The 26,960-nt window shown below is 45.5% G+C and overlaps 1 protein-coding gene across 1 annotated transcript in view; it reads left to right on the forward strand.

Moving 5' to 3' along the window:
- Positions 1 to 26,960, forward strand: part of LOC124555943 (dystrophin-like) — a 1,045,948-nt gene that overhangs the window by 95,787 nt on the left and 923,201 nt on the right. Inside the window, exon 2 of the mRNA XM_047129993.1 lies at positions 6,807 to 6,868. Coding sequence (XP_046985949.1) covers positions 6,807 to 6,868 — 62 coding nt within the window. The remainder of the gene's footprint in view (positions 1 to 6,806; positions 6,869 to 26,960) is intronic.

A 26,960-nucleotide genomic window follows, 5' to 3' on the forward strand; every position in this document is an offset into this window, starting at 1 on the left:
CTGTAAAAAGTGATGACCATATCAGAGCAGTCTGTATTTGTGTTTTTTCAACGCTAGTGCTTTGCATTCTATAACCATGACAGTGCTAACTGATACAAGTCGATCGCAGGTACCTCGAGATAATGTGACTTCTGTCGTTTGTAAAAATTTTGATTAGATATGTTAATACCGTTGTACCAACTACCCCGTAGATAAAACGCAACAACAGCAGAAAAGAAAGAGATCTGCGCGATATTAGTGACGCAGCTGTATGCTTTGAAGTATATAGCAGTCGATGGTGGTGGTGTGTTGTAGATGACTACTCGTTCAAGTGGATAAATTAGGATGCTGTGTCGTATGAATAAATGTTGTGATCGATTCAACGCTAGTCATGAAAGTTTCTGAAGGTGTACAAAGCATCTGTTCCGTTATTTGAAACTTTTAAGAGTTGATTGGCTGAATTCAAATATGATCCTACGTGTTTGTTTTTTTTTTTTTTTTTTTTTCAAGTTTTGGACGACTTACAAAACTTAATTATTCACACTGATGGACTCTGTGAAGTGGACCTCATTAGCATAATCTGCGCTTCTTCAATGAAACTTTAGTTTTTATATATATATATATATATATATATATATATATATATATATATATATATATATACAGGGTGAGTCACCTAACGTTACCGCTGGATGTATTTCGTAAACCACATCAAATACTGACGAACCGATTCCACAGACCGAACGTGAGGAGAGGGGCTAGTGTAATTGTTTAATACAAATCATACAAAAATGCACGGAAGTATGTTTTTTAACACAAACCTACGTTTTTTTAAATGGAACCACGTTAGTTTTGTTAGCACATCTGAACATATAAACAAATACGTAATCAGTGCCGTTTGTTGCATTGTAAAATGTTAATTACATCCGGAGATATTGTAACCTAAAGTTGACGCTTGAGTACCACTCCTCCGCTGTTCGATCGTGTGTATCGGAGAGCACCGAATTACGTAGGGATCCACAGGGAACGGTGATGGACCTTAGGTACAGAAGAGACTGTAACAGCACATTACGTCCACATGCTAACACCTTTTTATTGGTCCTTTTCACTGACGCACATGTGCATTACCATGAGGGGTGAGGTACACGTACACACGTGGTTTCCGTTTTCAATTACGGAGTGGAATAGAGTGTGTCCCGACATGTCAGGCCAATAGATGTTCATTGTGATGGCCATCATTTGCTGCACACAATTGCAATCTCTGGCGTAATGAATGTCGTACACGCCGCAGTACATCTGGTGTAATGTCGCCGCAGGCTGCCACAATACATTGTTTCATATCCTCTGGGGTTGTAGGCACATCACGGTACACATTCTCCTTTAACGTACCCCACAGAAAGAAGTCCAGAGGTGTAAGATCAGGAGAACGGGCTGGCCAATTTATGCGTCCTCCACGTCCTATGGAACGCCCGTCGAACATCCTGTCAAGGGTCAGCCTAGTGTTAATTGCGGAATGTGCAGATGCACCATCATGCTGATACCACATACGTCGACGCGTTTCCAGTGAGACATTTGCGAGCAACGTTGGCAGATCATTCTGTAGAAACGCAATGTATGTTGCAGTGCTCTCCGATACACACGAGCGAACAGCGGAGGAATGGTACACAAGCGTCAACTTTAGGTTACAATATCTCCGGATGTAATTAACATTTTACAATGCAACAAACGGCACTGATTACGTATTTGTTTATATGTTCAGATGTGTTAACAAAACTAACGTGGTTCCATTTAAAAAAACGTAGGTTTGTGTTAAAAAACATATTTCCGTGCATTTTTGTATGGTTTGTATTAAACAATTACACCAGCCCCTCTCCTCACGTTCGGTCTGTGGAATCGGTTCGTCAGTATTTGATGTGGTTTACGAAATATATCCAGCGGTAACGTTAGGTGACTCACCCTATATATATATATATATATATATATATATATATAAAAACTAAAGTCACACACACACACACACACACACACACACACACACACACACACACACACACACACACACACGCGCGCGCGCGCGCGCGCGCGCGCGCGCGCGCGCGCGCGCGCGCGCGCGCGCGCGCGCGCGCGCGTATATACACATACGTGTACAAAAACTAAAGTCCCACACACACACCTAGCGAGGTGGCGCAGTGGTTAGCACACTGGACTCGCATTCGGGAGGACGACGGTTCAATCCCGTCTCCGGCCATCCTGATTTAGGTTTTCCGTGATTTCCCTAAATCGCTTCAGGCAAATGCCGGGATGGTACCTTTGAAAGGGCACGGCCGATTTCCTTCCCCATCCTTCCCTCACCCGAGCTAGCGCTCCGTCTCTAATGACCTCGTTGTCGACGGGACGTTAAACAACACTAACCAAACCAACAGAATTCGACATTGTTGGAGTACCAGTGGCAAATGTTATATATTTAAATACGCAGTTTCTAGTTGTATAAGGATCGCTTTTCCAAAGCTACGGCTCTGTATGCATACAAAAAAAGCACAAATTGAATAAATATGGAAAGCAGCTATGAACATTATACTTCAACATTAGAAGTATAAGCATTTACAGGCCAAAGGCAGTACAAAAGTGAATAGTAGCACAGACTGCTGTGTTGTATAGACAAAATAATTAGTGAATGTGTTGAAAAGGCTAAAAAATAAGGGAGGCAGAGGGGAGGAAGAACTGTGGATGGGGAACAGTTATACTGTTCACGAAAAACATGTTATCCTAAGGTGAACAAATTTTAACTGGGGCTATTATTTTAGGAAGGGTGAATAATGGAACTGTATTTGATCCTTCAGTACTAATTCAGGAGTACGTGATTTGTGTTCACTGATTGCCAGACTCAATCCACGGCGATCAAATACCGTTTCTTCAATCACTCTAGCCAAAGTAACAGCAGCCAGTTAAAATTTCGTCACCGTAAGGTAATATGCTTTTTGTAAATAGAGTAAATGTCCCCCCCCCCCCCAAAAGATTATACTTCTGATCTTTAAGTACAATGCTCATGTCTTCTCCATGTATTTAATATGCTTGAGTTTTTATTTAGATATGTAGTTGTAAAAGGTGACATAACTTTGGAAAAACAATATTTGTACAGTTGTAAACCCTCTGTGATGTTTATCTGTTTAGCCTTAAGTTGTATAAGCATGGCCTAGAAAGCGACAATTCACAACAGAGTATAAAATAAATATCATTGTAGAACATCAGCACTCAGTTTTTCAGTTTTTAATGTCTATGTTCTTCTACGTACCGACAGAATATTCGGCAAATGTTCACCTATTACAATTGACGAGTCTTCCCTATCGGCATATCAAATGGTTCAAATGGCTCTGAGCACTATTGGACTTAACATCTATGGTCATCAGTCCCCTAGAACGTAGAACTACTTAAACCTAAGGACATCACATAACACCCAGTCATCACGAGGCAGAGAAATCGGCATATCCCAGCTGTGTTTATCCCAACAAGCCGCGAACTAGCATCTGTACTGTTGCTAATATTTGTCTCGGTTTTTTTCATTCCCGTTTCGTCCTCTTTCGTTTTTTCTTTTACTTCCATTTCATTCTCTCTCATTATCTCTTTAATAACTTTTAACTAGTCTTCCTCACTCTTCTTCAGCCTAATTAACTCGTACTTTTAGATTGGTTCTATGCTGCTGTCATTTGTTAATGTACCATTACTCCTAGTTGACGTAACTATTAAAATATGAAAATGTTAATGGGCTGACATTATTGTAATGATTACATCAGTTGTTATTTTTTGTCTTTTCTTTCTCCTTATCCATTATTTGTATCTCTTGCCGTTTTAACGTGGCAAACAGAAACTGTGGAATATATGTAATAAAATTAGTCATCTGGCTGTATTTTCGTCACGTATAGAAGGCGGATACATTTACAAACTACAGCGTCATTGATTTTAATACAGGCTCTCCCTCTCCATCGTGGCGTTTTGAAGCACTCATTCTTTTATTTTACGAAAATTTACTGCATGATTTCTCGGTATAGAATTTGCTCTACGTTGTCTGATGTATACAGTACACATTATGTAAAATCTTCAGTCAGTGTTTTCTTCCCTCAATTTTTTGTGAACGTGGATGCAGACGACGAGTCACTGAAAAGAATACGGTTGTGTTTGTGTTGTTTATAATAGGCGTCACAGAAGTAAAGCTGTAAAACTGACGTTGCCTTAAACCCTAGTTCAACACGAATCGGGTGGAAAGATCTTCATCACTGTCAGAAGCGTATTGCACTGTTTCATCAGTTCGACTTCAGCGCTGAAGCGGCTGATCGGGAGTCACACGTCCCTTTCCAACCGGTGGAGTTTTTTCCACCATACGGATTCAAACCAGCCACTCCTCCACAAAAACTGCCGCCATTTAGTAAACTAATCGACAAAGGTTCGTGTCTTTTTGGCAGCGTAATGGGTTTCAACTGCACAGATGGCATAACGGTCACACGTTGGCGTCAAATACGTCTTCAACGTTGAGGTCTTTCGAGTTGGAGCCCTAGTTCAGATGAGAAAGGATGCGTAGTGATTGAGCTATGGTCTTGTTTCAAGGACCTGGCCTGGATCACGATTAGAATGATGCAGACACGGCGCGGGAAATTCAAATGACGATGACAGCTCTTGGTTGATTTTAGTACAGTACTTTCGCTAATGCGCTTTGCGCCACTTCGCTGGTGGCGTACGTCGAAGTAGTAGTTGTCTGAACCCCCTTCCCCCCCCCCCCCCCCAGGTTAAGACTGCATGACTAGTTTTACCGCCAGCCGCAGGGTAACGCTAATAAGAGGCAGTCTGGTTGTGGCCGAGCCGCCGGCGTGCAAGCTGTTTGCTGCGGCCACCCACCATATATAGCCAGCCGCTGCCTGCACCAGGATCCGGTTCTGCCTTTCTTCTGTCTCGCCTGAGACGCGCGTTGATTTCGTATCAGCTGCTATATAGCTGTCGCTGCTCCCATCTCGCCGACGCGTCCCCAGCTCACATCTACAGCGAGGAAGGACGCGCCGCTACTGAGCACGATGGACTCGAATCCACAAAGACCTACTGTCGGATGACCAGTGCTCTTCATTCGAATAACCTTGACGAGAAGCTTCAACAGTAGCAGGAAACAATATTAATAGATGTTTTATATAATCTAGGGACATCTGTGACTCCCGAAATAGCCTGAATAACTTTGATAATGGTTAATGACGGTAAATGGTGTATTGGAACGTTACTATCAGAGGAAATAACTACTGGAAGGATGCAGGAGAAAAATTTCGTGCGAAATATTGTTTTCTCACTGTAGACCACAGAAGCGTACCTAATATCAGAGAAGTGGGTTATGAACATGTATGAAGAAGGGCAGCACAGACGGATACAGGTTCATTTGACTCACAGGAAAGTGGCACGGAAATCCTGAAAAACCTGAACTGTCAGACACTTAATGATAGACGCCAATTATCCCACGAAAATTTACTTCCGAACTTTAAACAGCCAGGTTTAAATGAAGAAGAAACTTGCCTCAGCCCCCACGCACCACTCCCGCAGGAACCATGAAGACAAGATGAGAGTAATTACGGCGTACACGGGGGCGTGTAAGCAGTCACTCTTCCCGCTATGTATGTGACATTCTGACGGGAAGGAACACCCAACACTTAGTACAGTGTTAAGTACCCTCTGCCACGCACATCACAGTGGTTCGCAGAGTATGTATGTAGATATACAAGGAAGAAAAATTAAGGTTTAACATCCCTACCTAACAGCTGGACGTCTATTCGCCTGCTCCGTAGCCGTAGTTCTCCCCTATCATCTATGGCCCGTGTTGCACCACAGTTGCTTCGGCGCAGGTTATGCATAGTTTCATTTCGCCATGCACGGTATACTTAAACCACGGCGATTCGCAAACGGTTTAAAACAACCCACGGCCCGAAAGCCGAAGATCGTGCCCTTTTGGATCTCAGATTAATCACTCCGTTTCCACATTACGACAACGACAGCTGTGTTTTCCGCGTTTTCTCGGATTTCTTTCCAAGTGCTCTCCCGCTTCGTCTAGTTGGCATAATACCGATGCCACTCCTTCCGAGGAACTGGCCGGAGAGTTAAGAGGCGATCGCAACCCGCCTCCTCGGTATTAGTTGCCGCACAACGTCGAACACAGCGCTTCTACGTGGGAAACGCTGGAAATCTGTAGGGTTCGACATGTCATCGTGCGTAATTTAAAACCGGTTTTTGTGGTGGAAGGCAGAATTTATGTATACATTCACCTCAATTTAGTGCCAGCGGCGCTTGGTTTGACTAACGGAAACATAAATCTAGCTATAGCGAGAATTTTGCCATTATCATTGGTCGTATCGTTTTAAAAAACACTCGAAATGTAGAGATAGGTAATAAAATTAATCATATTTTCAGTTCTGTTGTTACTAATTCTATGCTGAAGTGATTCAGCACAATTTCCTCTTTCTTTTGTTACATGTGAAGAGGAACATAGTGCGTAAACTCAAGTGTGCGGTTTGCAAATACAGAATTGGACTGAAGTTAATTATTAATCTAGATACACGAGATAAGATGTCCCCTCTGCGAGGACTGTGATTAATGGATTTCTGAGAAAGAAGCCCAAGTAATGTTGGCGAAATTCCCGGAGAGACAAATTAATTTTTCTACATCAATACGAACTTACAAATGTCTTAATTTTCTACTGACAAAGTCGTCGTACTTGATACCTTAATTTTTTCGGTGCTCTGTTATTTTCAGTATTCGTACGGTGAAAGCTAATTACTAATTTGCCTGTTTTACATTTGTTTCAGATGAACGTGAAGATGTACAGAAAAAGACATTTGCCAAATGGATCAACTCACAATTGATAAAGGTGAGTCTACTGTGAAAGTATGTATATTTATCACAAGCAGTTGAGCGGTTTCAAGCAGGAACTTGTCCTTTTTTATGCACAACATTATCCAAATGATCTGACTGAGTGTGAAAATGTAACTCTTTTATCGCTGACTGTTAATAGCACACGCAGGTGCTAGTTTATAAATCAGTGAGTATTTCCAGTCTCTACTCTAAATGAATAATTGAAAATTAAAGGCTATACTTACTATTGTTGATTTTCTCACAATCAATGTCAGAAGAACTGTTTTCATTGTGCCCATGACTTACTTGTCAGTTTCTTGTTCAAGTCTTGCTTCTTTATAGGCGAAACTGCCGCAGATGGCTGTTTTTATATCATATTATCTCAGCTGTCAGCGTTCCGTAGTTGCCTGTGCTCTTCGCCTCCATCGTCTATCTAGTCTTCCACTTTGTCTTTTAGTTGACTACACCACTCTGTTGTAACCGTTCCCTATTCGAAAAATGTCTTTTAACACTCTGTCCGGATAACATTTTAGTTGCTATTTGTTAGAAAATAAAAAAGAAGGAGGATTAGAATATGACGCCTCGACAGTAACGAGATATTTACAGTTGAGACACAAGCTGAAATTGGTCTCGGATGGAGACTGGAAATGGCAGCGTCCTTTTCAGAGCACCCATTAGTGCATTAAAGTGGTGTAGGCAGATTCCTGAAACCCTACAACGAGATCATCTGCCAGGGATTCGAAGGCCACTCCTCCAGAATACGAGTCCAGTGCCTTGCCACTGCGTCACCTCTGCTGGACGCTAAGCCGTAGTCTTCTTTCTTCTCTCGTGAGCCACAGTTTCTGGCGCGGGAGCACTCGAGTACCCTGCATGTTGAGTGCCTTCCGTGTTGTGCACGGTATGTCGTGCCCAGCAGCAAGTCCGAGTGTGACGACCTCAGTGTGTTTTAGTTGGAGCTCTGTTCGGCGGGTTGTAGAAGATGAACTTAGTGGCGTAGAACCTTAGAGGGCCACGGTATTTGCATAAGGAATCACGTCCATGCATTGCGCATTTTGCAGGTTGCGCCGCAAGTTATCAAGTGTTTCCTGGAGAACTTCAACCACTGCGACATCTCACTGGTTCCTCCTTCATCGACCCATTTCGTCAATATTTTGTGATATTTCGTGGGTCAGTTCAGCATCAGCGGTGAACGTCTATCTTGACTTTGTACAATAATATTTACAAGTGCAGTTATAGACTGAACTGCGAATACTTCTTTACAATTCTGATTGCTTCACACATATACAGGGTGTTACAAAAAGGTACGGCCAAACTTTCAGGAAATATTCCTCACACACAAATAAAGAAAAGATGTTATGTGGACATGTGTCCGGAAACACTTAATTTCCATGTCAGAGCTCATTTTAGTTTCGTCAGTATTTACTGTACTTCCTCGATTCACCGACATGATTTCATACGGGATACTCTACCTGTGCTGCTAGAACATGTGCCTTTACAAGTACGACACAACATGTGGTTCATGCACGATGGAGCTCCTGCACATTTCAGTCGAAGTGTTCGTACGCTTCTCAACAACAGATTCGGTGACCGATGGATTGGTAGAGGCGGACCAATTCCATGGCATCCACGCTCTCCTGACCTCAACCCTCTTGACTTTCATTTATGGGGGCATTTGAAAGCTCTTGTCTACGCAACGCGGTACCAAATGTAGAGCCTCGTCGTGCTCGTATTGGGGACGGCTATGATACAATACGCCAGTCTCCAGGGCTGCATCAGCGCATTAGGGATTTCATGCGACGGAGGGTGGATGCGTGTATCCTCGTTAACGGAGGACATTTTGAACATTTCCTGTAACAAAGTGTTTGAAGTCACGCTGGTACGTTCTGTTGCTGTGTGTTTCCATTCGATGATTAATGTGATTTGAAGAGAAGTAATAAAATGAGCTCTAACATGGAAAGTAAGCGTTTCCGGACACATGTCCACATAACATATTTTCTTTTATTTGTGTGTGAGGAATTTTTCCTGAAAGTTTGGCCGTTCCTTTTTGTAACACCCTGTAGATCAATTGTCAATGCATAACTGTATGTGCCGCCTGGCTAGATCGCAGCTACTGACTTAGCTGAAGGCTATGCTAACTAGCGTCTCTGCAAATGAGATCTCTGAAGCTATAACAAGTGAACCATTCCTATTAAAGTCGGCTGCAGAAATGGCCAGTGCGCTAGCTCGTCTCGTAAGACCAGCCGAGTGGCGGCGCTCGGTCTGCTAGCGATGACAGTGGCGACTCGCGGGTCCGATGTGTACTGACGGACCGCGGCCGATTTGAAGCCTACAACCTAGCAAGTGTGGTGCCTTGCGGTGACACCACACTACTTATTTCTGTTCTTTTCATCGTCATCTACAGCATTTAATAATCTTAATTCTTCTATCTGGCAGTACTAGCATGTTCTTATCTGTCTCGGCTCTATCTATCTCTCTCGACAACAGCAGTTTAGAAGTACTGTGTCAACATTTGCATACCTTTCTTTCTTCTGCGTATTTGTCACTGTATTCACTTCCTTACTGTCACATTCTTAGGAGTGACTGTTACCCGTAGTTATCGCTCAGTTTTCCCTTTGCTTTACAGGTCATTCTGTTTCAGTGGAAAGAGGAAAGAATGGGAAACATGATCCTTTTAACCTACCTATTAGTAGTGACCCATATCTTTTCTGAAGCTCGTAGCATTTCTTTCCAACATGCTTAAATTTTCGTATTACACTTGATCCTCCGCAGAAATAAGAAACGTAGTTGTGCTACTTACACATGTGCAAGGCATTTAAGCAAGACTGATCAGAAATGTTGCTAAACGTCCATCATTTTCCGGAGATGGATTTCCGAACTGAGCGTTATGTACGAAGGTTGGAACTTAAATAGTGACAACTACTTGTTCACAACCGATACAAAAGAGTTACATGTTTGCACCTGTCCTTCAAACTAGTCACCAGCGTTTTTTAGAACCCGTTGCCAGCGATGTGGATGGCGTAGTATACCGTTAGCAGAGCCCGTTCTGTTGATTGTGCGAATGGAGCGATCTAAAGTTATGGTGATTCTCGTGTACAACTGTGATGGTGTTATCCTAACGCATTACGTTCCTCCACGGCAGACCTTCAGAGCACAGTATTACTGTTCGTTTTTGGAGCGTCATCTACGACCAGCTTTGCGAAAGAAGCGGCGACAATTTCTGCGCAACCCACCATCATTTTGCACGACAATGGGCGGGCGCATGCAGCGCGAGGTGTGGCTGCTCTATTCGGTCAATGGGACTGGGGAGTACTGTACCATCCACCATAATCCCCCGACTTAAGGCCTTGTGACATTGATTTGATTCCGAAGATGAAGGAACCACTTCGTGGCATTCGCTTCAGAACTGTTCCAGAGATTCGACAGGCAGTTGAGCGCTATGTAACTCTTTTGTATCGGTTGTGAATAAATAGTTGCCACTATTTAAGTTCCAACCCTCGTATGAGAATTCTTAGCATATAATGCGATAGTTTCTAAACAATTATATCTGCAGAATAATTAAATTAAGTCCGCCTGAGAATAATCAGAGCGCAAAGTTTCCAATGATTACGATGGATGGATGGTAGTGTGTCACAAGTAAACTAAACAGAAACTGAATTCAATGTTTTGGATACAGTGCCCGTATATGTGCTAAAAACACATTTGAATTTTTTGGGACAGAAATGATGTCGACCAATGCATTGCTTGCCTAACGATGCATGATTACGATTGACTGCATATGTTACTTAGCTGTGGCATGGCCAAGTCTTCAAGCTCCGGCATTGTCAGGGCACAGACAGGCCTCTGCAGAGTGCGGCAACTGATAGAACAGGACGGTTGTGGCTAATGCCACCCACCGAGAAATCGCAAGCAATGAGCGGGTATGGCACCAGTCCTGCTCGTAGCAGATGGCGTAGACTTGCCAAACAGGTCCACATGAACGGCGGTGCTCCAGCATCGAGCCAACACTGGACGCGGCTGTATGGACCACTACGAGCTTGCTGGAAGATGACTGTGCTCACATTGTGAGATCCAGTATGCGCTAGTAGCTGGTTATGACGGCAGTCTTGTATCTGTCGGCTTTACACGCGCATTACTGTTACGCAATTTATGATCTGAAATGTCAGTTAATGGCCGAACATTGTGCTGTGTTTGAAGTCACACACACTGATGTTGCAGCATTTGACGTCAACGAGCTATACTGCAGTTGGTTGTTAGTTTCTGTTTCGCTTCACGGCTCAGCGTGATCTTGACCTGTCGGACTGCACAAAGAGCGCTCTTCTGTTGCGTATATGCACGCCGTCTCTTTGCAGCTGTAACCACTGTTTGCCGGCACACTGTTACCTGCATCCTCAGAGTACGCATTATTTCATGTCATTCTTTGAATGCTGCAATTTCCATTAACATTAATGTAGTACATTAGTGGAAGATAGTATTATGAGCGCATGCGTTAACCTTGTGAGGGTACAAGATTTTATCGCAGATACGTGGGTCTATTTCACTGTTGCAGAAGCACAGGTGTAACACGCAGGTGTGTTACATCACGATTGACTGGAAAGAATGAAGATTAGGGTTTAAAGCTCCGTCAATGAAGAGGTCATTAGAGACGGAGCACACGTTCGTATCCGTGAAGTTAATTGGTCCTGCTCTTCCAGAGAAACCATTCCGGCGTTTACCCTAAGTGATTTAGGGAAATCATGGAAAACGTTTACATGGATGGCTGGACGAGGATTTCAGTCACCGTTCTCCCGAATGCGAATTCAGTGACTTACCACTGTGCTACAGCGCAGTTAGTCTTTGAGCAGTTCGTATTATAATAATTATGCAGATCATTGAGTTATGTTGAGTGTTTCTTTTCCGTTACCTGAAAAGTTTTAGCATGTCGAACGAGTGCCGTATCATCCGCGTAGATGAAAGTTTCTTAACTTTGTTCTTACAAACTTTATGCGGTAACGAGGCCATCTCATTGCTCTAAGAGATACATATTGTTCGGAGCTTATTGTGCAACACGCATAGGATATTTGTCAAGCGGTAATCTATTGCAGTAGCATATACACTATATGATCAAAAGTATCGGGACACAACCGGCTGAAAATGACTTAAAAGTTCCTCGCGCCCTCCATCGGTAATGCTGGAATTCAATATGTGTTGGCCCACCCTTAGCCTTGATGACAGATTCCACTCATACAATCATACGTTCAATAAGGTGCTGGAAGGTTTCTTCAGGAATGGCAGCCCCTTCTTCACGGAGTGCTGCACTGAGGAGAGGTATCGCTGTCGATCGGTGAGGCCTGGCACGAAGTCGGCGTTCCAAAACATCCCAAAGGTGTGCTATAGGATTCAGGCCAGGACTCTACGCAGGCCAGGCCATTAGAGGGATGTTATTGTCGTGTAACCACTCCGCCACAGGCCGTGCGTTATGCGTTATGAACAGGTGCTCGATCGCGTTGAAAGATGCAATCGCCATGCCCGAATTGCTCTTCAACTGTAGGAAGCAAGAAGGTGCTTCAAACATCAAAAAAATGGTTCAAATGGCTCTGACCACTATGGGACTTAACTTCTATGGTCATCAGTCCCCTAGAACTTAGAACTACTTAAACCTAACTAACCTAAAGACAGCACACAACACCCAGTCATCACGAGGCAGAGAAAATCCCTGACCCCGCGGGGAATCGAACCCGGGAACCCGGGCGTGGGAAGCGAGAACGCTACCGCACGACCACGAGCTGCGGACTCAAACATCAATGTAGGCCTGTGCTGTGATAGTGCCGCGCTAAACAACAAGTGATGCAAGCCCCCTTCATGAAAAACACGACCACACCATAACACCACCGCCTCCTAATTTTACTGTTGGCACTACATGCGCTGGCAGATGAAGTTCACTGGGCGTTGCCATACCCACACCCTGCCATCGGATCGCCACATTGTATACCGTGATTCGTCACTCCACACAATGTAAAAAAAAAAAAAAGGTTCAAATGTGTGTGAAATCTTATGGGACTTAACTGCTAAGGTCATCAGTCCCTAAGGTTACACACTACTTATCCTAAATTATCCTAAGGACAAACACACACACCCATGGCCGAGGGAGGACTCGAATCTCCGCCGGGACCAGCCGCACAGTCCATGACTGCAGCGCCTGAGCCCGCTCGGCTAATCCCGCACGGCACACAATGTTCTTCCACTGTTCAATCGTCCAATGTTTACGCTCCTTACATCAAGCGAGGCTTCGTTTGGCATTCACTCGCGCGATGTGTGGCCTATGAGCAGCCGCTCGACCACGAAATCCAAGTTTTCTCACCTCCCGCGAAACTGTGATCGTACTTGCAGTGGATCCTGATACAGTTTGTAATTCCTGTGTGATGGTCTGGATAGATGTCTGCCTCTTACACATGACGACCCTCTTCAATTGTCGGCGGTCTCTGTCAGTCAACAGTTAAGGTCGGCCTGTACGATTTTGTGCTGTACGTGTCCCTTCACGTTTCCACTTCACTATCACATCTGAAACAGTGGAATTACGGATGTTTAGGCGTGTGGAAATCTCGCGTACGAACGTATGACACAAGTGACACCCAATCACCTGACCACGTTCGAAGTCCGTGAGTTCCGCGGAGCGCCCCATTCTGCTCTCTCACGATGTCTAATGACTACTGAGGTTGGTGATATGGAGTACCTGGCATTAGATGGCAGAACAATGTACGTACCATGAAAAACGGGGTGTCAGGGTACTTTTTATCACATAGTGTATGTCCCCAACCAACTCCCACGTCTGTGTCATATGCCAGCATTAGATCAGCAAATATCACGTGTGTCTTCTTATCTCCTTCAAATCCGTCGTCAGTGTGTTGGATCACACGGGAACTCTGACAGATCGTGACCTGTAGGTAGAATCCACACTGCTGTAACAGCTGGACAAACATATTCCGAGATTTTTCCGTTCTCTCCAATAATTGACGAGAATCAAACAGGTATACGCTTTTTGGGATCGACGGCTTCTTTCCAGAGTAAAGTAAGGCTTCTCTTGTGTTCTGGTCTTACACATCTGATTATTAGGGCTTTCAATTACGGGTGAGCTATAATCTGTCGTGAGGTCGAGCCCTCACCACCGGCGGCGCCGCCGTTGCCCACGTTGGTCGCTCTGGCCGCAGTCTGTAGGTGAGGCAAGACCTCACCGGCTCGACCACCTGACCACCCTAGTCATTTCGAAACGTCTCTCTTCTCTACCCGAATTAACATGCCGCTAGTGTGTGTCTGACCTCGGCTTTCTTAACTGCTGCTATTTAGGCTAATGCAGGTATAGGAGCTGACGGCTTCACAATTTCCTGCTGAAGCGCCACGGATCTCAGAGCTGTTTACGAAGACTTGTCTGCTGCTGGATAAGCTGCTGCTTACTTAGTAACAGGTTTGTGCGACATATTCCTGGCGCGTTCGCTAGAAAATCTATAAATTTATCTTCGTACCTCATATATATTTGCATTTGTGAGACTCGCCTATTGATTATGTCTTACAAGGGGAGACCACGACGTTGGGATCACGGATCTACTTCAAACTTTCTCCACCACTAAAACAACGTGGTGTACAGGTAGTAAGGTGCACTACTCTGACAAGTGCGAGAAAATCGCAAGACAAGGTTTACGCGTCTATTATGCAAGTGAGGTATCAGTGCGAAGAGGCTGGCCGGGTCAAGTGATTAGCGTTCACGCGTTGCACGAGGGTCGTCGACAATGCGACTGTTCCAATCCTGATAACACTTATTTTTTAATCTACACTCCTGGAAATGGAAAAAAGAACACATTGACACCGGTGTGTCAGACCCACCATACTTGCTCCGGACACTGCGAGAGGGCTGTACAAGCAATGATCACACGCACGGCACAGCGGACACACCAGGAACCGCGGTGTTGGCCGTCGAATGGCGCTAGCTGCGCAGCATTTGTGCACCGCCGCCGTCAGTGTCAGCCAGTTTGCCGTGGCATACGGAGCTCCATCGCAGTCTTTAACACTGGTAGCATGCCGCGACAGCGTGGACGTGAACCGTATGTGCAGTTGACGGACTTTGAGCGAGGGCGTATAGTGGGCATGCAGGAGGCCGAGTGGACGTACCGCCGAATGGCTCAACACGTGGGGCGTGAGGTCTCCACAGTACATCGATGTTGTCGCCAGTGGTCGGCGGAAGGTGCACGTGCCCGTCGACCTGGGACCGGACCGCAGCGACGCACGGATGCACGCCAAGACCGTAGGATCCTACGCAGTGCCGTAGGGGACCGCACCGCCACTTCCCAGCAAATTAGGGACACTGTTGCTCCTGGGGTATCGGCGAGGACCATTCGCAACCGTCTCCATGAAGCTGGGCTACGGTCCCGCACACCGTTAGGCCGTCTTCCGCTCACGCCCCAACATCGTGCAGCCCGCCTCCAGTGGTGTCGCGACAGGCGTGAATGGAGGGACGAATGGAGACGTGTCGTCTTCAGCGATGAGAGTCGCTTCTGCCTTGGTGCCAATGATGGTCGTATGCGTGTTTGGCGCCGTGCAGGTGAGCGCCACAATCAGGACTGCATACGACCGAGGCACACAGGGCCAACACCCGGCATCATGGTGTGGGGAGCGATCTCCTACACTGGCCGTACACCACTGGTGATCGTCGAGGGGACACTGAATAGTGCACGGTACATCGAAACCGTCATCGAACCCATCGTTCTACCATTCCTAGACCGGCAAGGGAACTTGCTGTTCCAACAGGACAATGCACGTCCGCATGTATCCCGTGCCACCCAACGTGCTCTAGAAGGTGTAAGTCAACTACCCTGGCCAGCAAGATCTCCGGATCTGTCCTCCATTGAGCATGTTTGGGACTGGATGAAGCGTCGTCTCACGCGGTCTGCACGTCCAGCACGAACGCTGGTCCAACTGAGGCGCCAGGTGGAAATGGCATGGCAAGCCGTTCCACAGGACTACATCCAGCATCTCTACGATCGTCTCCATGGGAGAATAGCAGCCTGCATTGCTGCGAAAGGTGGATACACACTGTACTAGTGCCGACATTGTGCATGCTCTGTTGCCTGTGTCTATGTGCCTGTGGTTCTGTCAGTGTGATCATGTGATGTATCTGACCCCAGGAATGTGTCAATAAAGTTTCCCCTTCCTGGGACAATGAATTCACGGTGTTCTTATTTCAACTTCCAGGAGTGTATAACATAAAAGTAATAATAGGTAAAAATAAAATGTTTATGAAACCGAAGAAAGTCAATCCGTAAGTTTAAGTAAACGCAATCAACAATGCAACAAGAATCAGCTTAATTTTTCCAGTAACTCCTCGACAGAATAGGAGTGGCCCATGAGGAAACTCTTCAGTTTCGATTTGAAAGCGGGTGGATTACAGCTAAGATTTTTGAATTAGAGAGGTAGCTTACTGAAAATGGATGCAGCAGTACACTGCACACCTTTCTGCACAAGAGTGAAGGAAGTCCGATCCAAATGCAGGTTTGATTTCTGCCCAGTATTAACTGAGTGAAAGCTGCTTATTCTTGGGAATAAGCTAATATTGTTAACAAGGAATGACAGTAAGGACCATATATACTGAGAGGCCAATGTCAAAATACCCAGACTCTTGAAAAGGGGTCGACAACAGATTCTTGAACTTTGATCTAACCGCCCGTTTCTGAGCCAAAATTATCCTTGTAGAATGTGATAAGTTACCCCAAAATTTAATACCCTACTACATAAGCGAATGAAAATAAACAAAGTACACTAATTTTCGTGTCGCACAATCATTCGCTTCAGATACCTTTCGAATAGTAAAAATGGCAGTGTTAAGTCTTTGAACAAGATCCTGAACGTTGACTTTCCACGACAGTTTACTATCTATCTGAACACCTAGAAATTTGAACTGTTCAGTTTCACTAATTATATGCCCATTCTGTGACATTAAAACGTCAGATTTTGTTGAATTGTGTGTTAGAAACTATAAAAATTGAGTCTTACTGTGATTTTGCGTTAGTTTGTTTTCTACAAGCCATAAACTTAGGTCATGAACTGCACTATTTGAAACCGAGCCATTGTTGCATACAACATCATTTATTACCAAGCTAGTGTCGTCAGCAAACAGAAATATTTTAGACTTACCCGTAATACTAGAGGGCATATCATTTATATAAATAAGGAACAGGAGTGGCCCCAACACTGATCCCTGCCCCTCCCCCCCCCCCCCCCCCCCCACTTGACCGTACCCCACTCAGACCCCACATCACAGCCATTCTCAACATTGTGAATAATGACCTTTTGCTATCTGTTGCTAAAGTAAGAGGTGAACCAATTGTGAGCTACTCTCCGTATTCCACAATGCAATCAACAAAGGAGCTCTGAATAAGTCACCTGGCATCGACGGATTGCCGATAGAATTTTATCGCCCTTTCCTTGCGTTTATGGTGCATGGTGGACGACAGTGATTCATGAACTGTTGACTATGGGGAACGCCGTACAGCCGTCCTTTGTCTGTACGGTAGCGCAGAAACACTGATTCAGGTCAATGGCCGTGTGGCGGGACCAGTGACGATCCGTCGTTCCATAAGGCAAGGTTGCCCACTTTCGACAGTAATCTATACCATGAACCTGGAGCCACTCATCGGGAATCTGACCAGCCACCTTTTTGATCTCATTTTGCGACATCAAACTTTTCGGTGTCGAGTGTATGCGGACGACCTACTACTCTTGGTCCGCTCACGGAATGAAACACAACTGGTTTTTGATTTGATATCAACGCATGGAACTGGAGCGGGCAGTAACATGAATGTGGCTAAACCCTCGGTGATGTCCATTGGACGCGGCCTCTCACACGACGACTTAGCACCTCTCCCGTATGTACAGAAACTACGATACCTTGGTCTCATTTTCTCCTCTACCGTGCGCCGCTCCGCTGCCATCAATTTTCAGCGTAATCTCCAAATTATCCTCACGGCGGTGCAACAAAATCTCCCTCGCTCACTCGATTCTGTATAGCGCGTCGAATACCTCAATCAACATGTGGCGTCCAGAATGGTACACATCTAACAGGTACTCGCACTGCCACCAACTATTGTACGCAGCTTCCAGGCTGCGTTCAAATACTTTCATACTGCCGGTACGCTTTTTAAGGTCCGCCTTGTCAGTGTGCGACTCCGACTCCACCACGCACAAGCAGTGGAACGGGGGGGCCTTCCCTTACGCGCAGCTTGCTTGAAATTCTTATGCCCGCGACCACAACGCCACCAGTAGCGGTCGGACACATTAATCACCATCTGTCACACATTTCTGATTTCATCGCCGACTTCAGTTATGCTCACACGCGTCTTCGTCGAAATTTTTACACCCCACTGCTTCGTTACATATCCAGCAACAACATCGAACACAGAAATCCATCGACGCGGTGGCCCACGGATCGGCGTCAAATCCACCAGCGCTTCCTTCCCTCCAACGTCTGGGCAACATGGTACCACATCGCATGTGAAAAATTAGCCATCGTACTAACGGACACTCCACTTTGTTCAAAAAAAATGGTTCAAATGGCTCTGAGCACTATGGGACTTCACATCTGAGGTCATCAGACTCCTAGAACTTAGAACTACTTAAACCTAACTAACCTAAGGACATCACACACATCCATGCCCGAGGCAGGATTCGAACATGCGACCGTAGCGGTCGCGCGGTTCCAGACTGAAGCGCCTAGAACCGCTCGGCCACCACGGCCGGCACACTTTGTTCAATTTGCCACCTCATGGATGACGATGCCCACGAACTGACTTGTGCTGCCACCAGTGACGTTTAGAAACTAGGTCGACAGTTCATCGCCCATTACCTCCGCATTCTGCCGGATTCGATTGACCCGTGAACTTTTATCCATCCTGAGGATGCTTATTTCCTCGCCACCAAAAATCATGCGATTGTATGGGTCATGGGGTGGACGATCACCTACGTGTATAATGCTGGCGACAAATCACGCTTCGACTTCTGGCAGTACTTACAAACCACCCACAGTGAAGTCGAGTACCGATCGCGCTACGGCGCCTTCTTCGCCAATCTTTACGTCACCCCTGCTCAGTTGGATGGTGCCACACGCGGAAGACACTCCCCCGCCCCCTGCTGACATCAGAGACTCTTCGCGCTACATTTATATATCGTAACCCACAGTGGATTAGGCGCATGGACAAGCGCCCCCTTTCTTTTATGCACTATACCAGAGCACGCTGGTCATTCTCTCAACTCTGCTGTCTCTTCATCCTTGGCTTCTATCCTCCTTTCGGTCGCTTCTTCCGAGTAGTGTTGCCGGGAACACCGTGGCCAGGCTTCGCATGTTGACCCCTGCCCACTCTGCCTCCACGCTCGATCTGCCGAGCAGATGCCTGCAAGTCTTATCACACCCCCGCACCTTCTTCCCTTTTTGTCTATGGTCTCACACCTCTTAGCTTACTTCAGTATTATTATTATTTTTTCCCACACCTTGTTAATGAAGACTTTTGCTCGCCTTGTTCGAGTGTAATGTCTCGTTTTGATTCCCCCGGAAGGATGGCTTTTCTGTTGTATTTATGCTTGTACAAATAAGGATACTTTGTTTACTTACCCTGTTTCTGGTAAAAAAAATCCCACTAACAACTCACTGGTCACGTTGTTTGACTTACATGACATTTGGGGTAAAGAAAGCTGTTAAAGCAGCTGCCCATGAGTTCAAGTCCCGGTCCGCCATTGCATTACCAGACTGCCCTGTGCTGCTAACCGTCACGATTCCCCACCCAGACGTTCCCTTTCCTTCTGTTTCATAACGTCATGTTTGCATGTATGTGCCAGCTGTCTGACAGACGCTGCTCATATATATATATATATATATATATATATATATATATATATACTCCTGGAAATTGAAATAAGAACACCGTGAATTCATTGTCCCAGGAAGGGGAAACTTTATTGACACATTCCTGGGGTCAGATACATCACACTGACAGAACCACAGGCACATAGACACAGGCAACAGAGCATGCACAATGTCGGCACTAGTACAGTGTATATCCACCTTTCGCAGCAATGCAGGCTGCTATTCTCCCATGGAGACGATCGTAGAGATGCTGGATGTAGTCCTGTGGAACGGCTTGCCATGCCATTTCCACCTGGCGCCTCAGTTGGACCAGCGTTCGTGCTGGACGTGCAGACCGCGTGAGACGACGCTTCATCCAGTCCCAAACATGCTCAATGGGGGACAGATCCGGAGATCTTGCTGGCCAGGGTAGTTGACTTACACCTTCTAGAGCACGTTGGGTGGCACGGGATACATGCGGACGTGCATTGTCCTGTTGGAACAGCAAGTTCCCTTGCCGGTCTAGGAATGGTAGAAAGATGGGTTCGATGACGGTTTCGATGTACCGTGCACTATTCAGTGTCCCCTCGACGATCACCAGTGGTGTACGGCCAGTGTAGGAGATCGCTCCCCACACCATGATGCCGGGTGTTGGCCCTGTGTGCCTCGGTCGTATGCAGTCCTGATTGTGGCGCTCACCTGCACGGCGCCAAACACGCATACGACCATCATTGGCACCAAGGCAGAAGCGACTCTCATCGCTGAAGACGACACGTCTCCATTCGTCCCTCCATTCACGCCTGTCGCGACACCACTGGAGGCTGGCTGCACGATGTTGGGGCGTGAGCGGAAGACGGCCTAACGGTGTGCGGGACCGTAGCCCAGCTTCATGGAGACGGTTGCGAATGGTCCTCGCCGATACCCCAGGAGCAACAGTGTCCCTAATTTGCTGGGAAGTGGTGGTGTGGTCCCCTACGGCACTGCGTAGGATCCTACGGTCTTGGCGTGCATCCGTGCGTCGCTGCGGTCCGGTCCCAGGTCGACGGGCACGTGCACCTTCCGCCGACCACTGGCGACAACATCGATGTACTGTGGAGACCTCACGCCCCACGTGTTGAGCAATTCGGCGGTACGTCCACCCGGCCTCCCGCATGCCCACTGTACGCCCTCGCTCAAAGTCCGTCAACTGCACATACGGTTCACGTCCACGCTGTCGCGGCATGCCACCAGTGTTAAAGACTGCGATGGAGCTCCGTATGCCACGGCAAACTGGCTGACACTGACGGCGGCGGTGCACAAATGCTGCGCAGCTAGCGCCATTCGACGGCCAACACCGCGGTTCCTGGTGTGTCCGCTGTGCCGTGCGTGTGATCATTGCTTGTACAGCCCTCTCGCAGTGTCCGGAGCAAGTATGGTGGGTCTGACACACCGGTGTCAATAAATATATATATATATATATATATATATACGTTTTTTCTGTAAATAGGCTACCATCTATTCCAAAACGCAGCTTTGATTTTTCTCTGATTTCTATTTTGTGGATATTTTCTTGCTTTTGACTGAATTAAATAGAATCGAAAAAAGAAGAAAGGATCAGGAAAATTTACAAGCGCGGCATTGCAGCCAGCGAACCTTTGTGTTTAATACCGAGCGAGGTGTCACAGTGGTCAGCAGACTGGACTCGCATTCGGATGGACGACGGTTCAAATACCCGTTAGGCCATCCTGATTTATGTTTTTCGTGATTTCCCTAAATCACCGTGCACGGCCCATTTCCTTCTCCATCCTTTATTAATCCGAGCTTGTGCTGCGTCCCTAATAATCTCGCTGTCGACGGATCGTTAAACACTAATCTTCCTTTCCTGATTCCGTGTTGAACAGGTGTTACACAAGGTTCCTATCCCAAAAATTCAATAAATATATGCTGGTCAGAATGAACAAAAAATAGTGTTTCGCTCTAGAAAAAGCGTCCCGATCGTGACACTTGAATTAATTTCGTGAATCAGGATTTCTCACATTGTAGCTTGTTGGCATGGTGCGTGTTGAAGTTTAATTTCATTCAAAATTCGCGTAGTTGGTTAGCCCTTGAGCAAAGCGAATTCGCAAAAAAAGTAAAAGTTTCTGCTGCAGAGTGGTTATATGCTTAATTTTTGGAAACGCGAATCAAGAAAAGAGAAGAAAATGAGGAACATGGGCAAAGCGGGAGAAATTTGTCCGAGAAGATGACACGTCTTTTGTGTTAAACTGGCAGCTAACTTGGAACAAGTAGAAGTGCACCTTGATAATATCTAAAGCCCGTTAACTTTTTGCTTGATTTATTCTACAGTTGCAGTTCTATATAGTTAAATGACTGCTGGTCTCGGTGGCAAGTACCATCACCAGGCCATGCTCTGGCGAGTAATCGTAAAACTCGTTAACCCAAGTCTGTATGTCTTCATATGGATGCTAAATGAACAATTGAATTTTGTTAGACATCGCCATTTTAGTAACTGTAGACTTTTCTTACCTCACGGCGTTTCATACAGAATTTATGTAACCCAATAACAATACAAAAGCCAGCTTAACTTTGACATTGAATAGGAGCTTCAACTTCTGCTCAATTTTTATTTACCATACTTACGGACTGGTCTGCTCTGTAAATAAACAAAGGAGGGGGGCGTGAGTAAACTGATGCGCTGTGGAGAAATGCCGTTCTCCACGCAAGAGACTATATCGTCAAGAAAAGTTTCTGCTATCATCTCTCGTACATTTCACGCGCTTCACCCGTATTCGTTTTTTCTATCATTTCTTTGATTCACGTTTTTCGAAAGCTGACACACAACACTTTCGTATAAGAACATACATCTCTTCGAAGTCATTTCGCCGGCCGCTGGTGGCCGAGCGGTTCTACGCGCTTCAGTTCAGAACCGCGCGACTGCTACGGTCACAGGTTCGAATCCTGCCTCGGGCATGGATGTGTGTGATGTCCTTAGGTTAGTTAGGTTTAAGTAGTTCTAAGTTCTAGGGGACTGATGACCTCAGATGTTAAGTGCCATAGTCCTCAGAGCCATTTCTTGAAGTCATTTCACTCAAGAGCAGGGAAATTAGTAAAACATTGACGTACGGACCCCGAAGTGCGTATTAAAACGTGAATATTTGTCACTAAGGCCAACGTGCTTATACTTCAGTTGTTAGAGTATCGTAAGTTGTCCGGCTTGAGTGTTACAGCACTATAGATTGTAACGGTTGGATGAAACCGGCGCTAGTGCTTCTCAGACGTCAATACCATGGCGCAGTCCTGTCTTACTCGCGAGCTATTCCCGTACCTTGTACACAAACGGCCCGCTCATGAAACAGACTGATGTTCTCATCTGTAAAGTGCAGAACCCGCTGAATAGGAGGCGTGAAAACAATCCAGATATATTCTGGTGACACTAAATCACAAGTGATACAAATTACATTTTCTGTTTATTCCTTTCGCTTGTGGCCTAAGACAAATAGAGTGACCGAATTTTTAAGTTTGGAGAGCCACTGGCAATTACGGTAGATATTTAATTACAGTTCTACTCTCTCGATCAGTCTAACAAGCTGTTAGAAAGGATTTCTATTGGTAATAAAGTTAACACAAATTGTTTGTTAAAATCTCTGTAAATCTTAAAATATACACTGGTAACTAAAATTAAAGTAGCAAACTGCTGTTTCACATCCTGGGTCTAATTAACGATATAATCATATAACCTGTCAACAGCTGTCGTTACGATCGTGTTCTGAACGGATAATGGCATTCCGCGCCAACAATGACGTCACGGCACCTGCCAACATGCCACCTGGACAGTCGAACAGTGGGTCAATGTTCTTTTCACAGATGAGTCACGATTTGGTCCGAGGAGTGATTCTCCAAGCATTCAAATCTGGAAGGAACGTGGAGGACGACTTCGGGACACAAGCATTGTGGAATGACACCGATATCGACGAGGATCCCTAATGGTATGGGCAAGGATTACGTTGACCACACTAACACCTCTTCGTGAAATTGTACAGTTAAATCGGCAAGGTTTAACTGCTGACAGGTGTCGTAACGAGATTTGAGGACCTCATGTGAAGTTTTTGCGAAGTGCTGAGGGCCCAGACTTCGTTTTGCTGGACGATAATGCTCGACCTCATAGAGCACAGGTGGTTGATTTTTTTGGAAACGAAAGATATAGCATGCATGGCGTGGCCTGCTCGCCCTCCCGATTTGAATCACATAGACTATGTCTGGGATGCACTAGCGAGACATTTTGCATCACGTCAGCATCTACCAACCACTCTCCAAGATTTATGAGCAGCTCTGCGGGAAGAAGGGCGTAGTTGCTTCAACATGAGATTTATGACGTCATCCACAGCATGTCCGGTTGTTGTTAGGACTGTATTGGTGCCAGAGGTGATCACACTCCATACTGAGCACATTAACCAGTTGTTAGAATGTGTGCAGATCCGTTAAGTTGGAAGAAAACGAAGAGCATTTTTGTCTACTGTTATGCATGTTGCAGTTGACTATGTTCTGGATTCTTCACATTAGTTCTTGTTTACTATCACCTGTTTATGCAGTTTTGTGGCAAAATAAACGATGCCTTGCAAAATTTCCGTTTGTTGCTGTAATTTTGAACGCCAGTGTACATAACATTTATTTATCACAATAATTTCCCGTATTCTTCATGTGCATCCACACTTGAAGCTGGAAGCTAACGCAAATTGTGAAATCTGTTCCAATGCATACCAATGCCTACATAGGGTAGTGCGCATTAACAGCACAGTTAAAACTCACACCCGTGCCCAAGGCGAGATTCGAGCCCTCGACCTATGCAGCGATGCTACCGCACGCAGTTGTAGCTATTACGAAGAACCGTAGGTCCATGCCAGGCACTGTAAAAACGAGTCATTGTGTCAGTATACCGGAATGCGGTTGCAACGACGTTCTGAAGAGCAACGCATCGTCCTCTTCTACATTCGATTCGCATAATGGTGACCTCGGACACAAAGTTGTCTTGAATATAAATTGTGCGTTGATGTAACGGCGGAGTGGCACAGTGCCCTATTCTCTAGATTGAATTTCAGTCACATGGTTGATATTTCTTCCATAACCGTTACCGTCGGCCACAGGTTGTTTCGTGTTGCTAATTGGAGCCTTTTAACATTGAAGTCTCAATTTCTAACGTGGGAAAATGAGAGAGAGAGAGAGAGAGAGAGAGAGAGAGAGAGAGAGAGAGAGAATACATCTGCTGACTGTGATGATCCATTGCCGGCCGAAGTGGCCGTGCGGTTAAAGGCGCTGCAGTCTGGAACCGCAAGCCCGCTACGGTCGCAGGTTCGAATCCTGCCTCGGGCATGGATGTTTGTGATGTCCTTAGGTTAGTTAGGTTTAACTAGTTCTAAGTTCTAGGGGACTAATGACCTCAGCAGTTGAGTCCCATAGTGCTCAGAGCCATTTGAACCATTTTTGATGATCCATTGATTAACGGTGGAAGGCGATATAAATTTGTCACTTGACCAATTTACACCTCATACGCAGAGTATGCTGATGGTCTTTTGATTTTCAGTTGTCTTTTCAGTAAAAAAAAATGTCAGCCTAATTCATTTGAAATCGTTGAATTTTGTGTAAAACAATATTGGATTGGTTCAAATGGTTCAAATGGCTCTGAGCACTATGGGACTCAACTGCTGTGGTCATAAGTCCCCTAGAACTTAGAACTACTTAAACCTAACTAACCTAAGGACATCACACACATCCATGCCCGAGGCAGGATTCGAACCTGCGACCGTCGCGGTCGTGCGGTTCCAGACTGTAGCGCATTTAACCGCTCGGGCACTTCGGCCGGCTAAAACAATATTGGAGGAAAAATCATAGTGATGCTGTTTGATGTCAAAATAGCACAATTAGATGGGAATATGTAGTGTAACAGATATATGTAGGATACCAACATACGTCAAACAGCAGTATCAATGCGTAGGAAGTAAGTTGAAATAGACTTCTAAATTCAGATTGACGTTTTCTGCAGCTGTCCGTGTGAGCAGCTTACGAGGTAGAAGGAAGACAATGGCCCACCACCTTTAATATAAACGTGACTGGTGGAACAAGGTAACGGTGTCTTAGAGTCCCTCTACAGTATTTACAACTATGGCTACATCATCGACGAACAGCCGTGCATTTATTACTTTCAGATCAGTTTTCCTGCAGCTTCAGAGCTTTTTAAAACTGAAAAGACTTTCATCAGCCCTGTGTCTTACGTGGATACCGTCATTATACTTGAGCTCATCATTTGTAAAGGCAGTGAAGTAAAGTAGGTTCCACAAATCATGCAGCAAATTGTCCCAAAATCAAAATAATAAAAAACTGAAATAAAAGCCTGTGAAGTTTTCTCTTAAGGTGATAAACCTATAGGTAACCAATTTGGTCGTAAGATACTTACGTTCACGGGTTAATTTGTGCACCTGGGTAGCGTTATGACGTCACAAAACCAGCCTTTCGTTGGCGCCAACAGCCGCATAGGTGCAGAAAGTGCTGCGTTTGGTAAACTGACTTGGAATGTCTCTCTGTTCTGTGATCTGAAAGCTCTCTGCGTACAAACCTAATGTCGTCCCTACTCTTCTGTACGCCTCAGAAAGTAGTTCTTCTTGGAATTACATCAAGATAATCAGCCGATTTCATCTAAGCTTTTACACCTAAAGTGGAATGATAGTGTGAAAAATTCCATTTACCAAAGACGCCAAAACTTACAGTTTTCAGACTATCTTGCTGAATAAACAGCTCGTGTGGATGGGTCATCACTTGCCGAAGATTATGTTCTGTCGTGTGCTACGACATGGCCGGCCGGTGTGGCCGAGCGCTTCTAGGCGCTTCAACCTGGAACTGCGCGACCACTACGGTCGCAGGTACGAATCCTCTCTCGGGCATGGATGTGTGTGATGTCCTTAGGTTAGTTAGGTTTAAGTAGTCCTAAGTTCTAGGGGACTGATGACCTCAGATGTTAAGTCCCATAGTGGTCAGAGCCATATGAACCATTTTAGCTACGACATGAGAAGAGGAGGACTGGAGCATGGAGGCTTTGCTTTAAGCATGTAATCAAGCGGAACATGTTTCGCTAACCAGGGCATTGGATGACTTGAACAGTTCGCATTAGATCGATGTAAGTGGCACCGTATGGTACACCAGAAGGTGGAAGCCTATGAAGCGATGAAAACTGCAAACGCTGAACGACGAGAAAGCTCCAATAACAAAATAGGCCCAAAGC

This window comes from Schistocerca americana, chromosome X, assembly GCF_021461395.2.
Source record: "Schistocerca americana isolate TAMUIC-IGC-003095 chromosome X, iqSchAmer2.1, whole genome shotgun sequence".
Taxonomy (NCBI): Eukaryota; Metazoa; Arthropoda; class Insecta; order Orthoptera; family Acrididae; genus Schistocerca; species Schistocerca americana.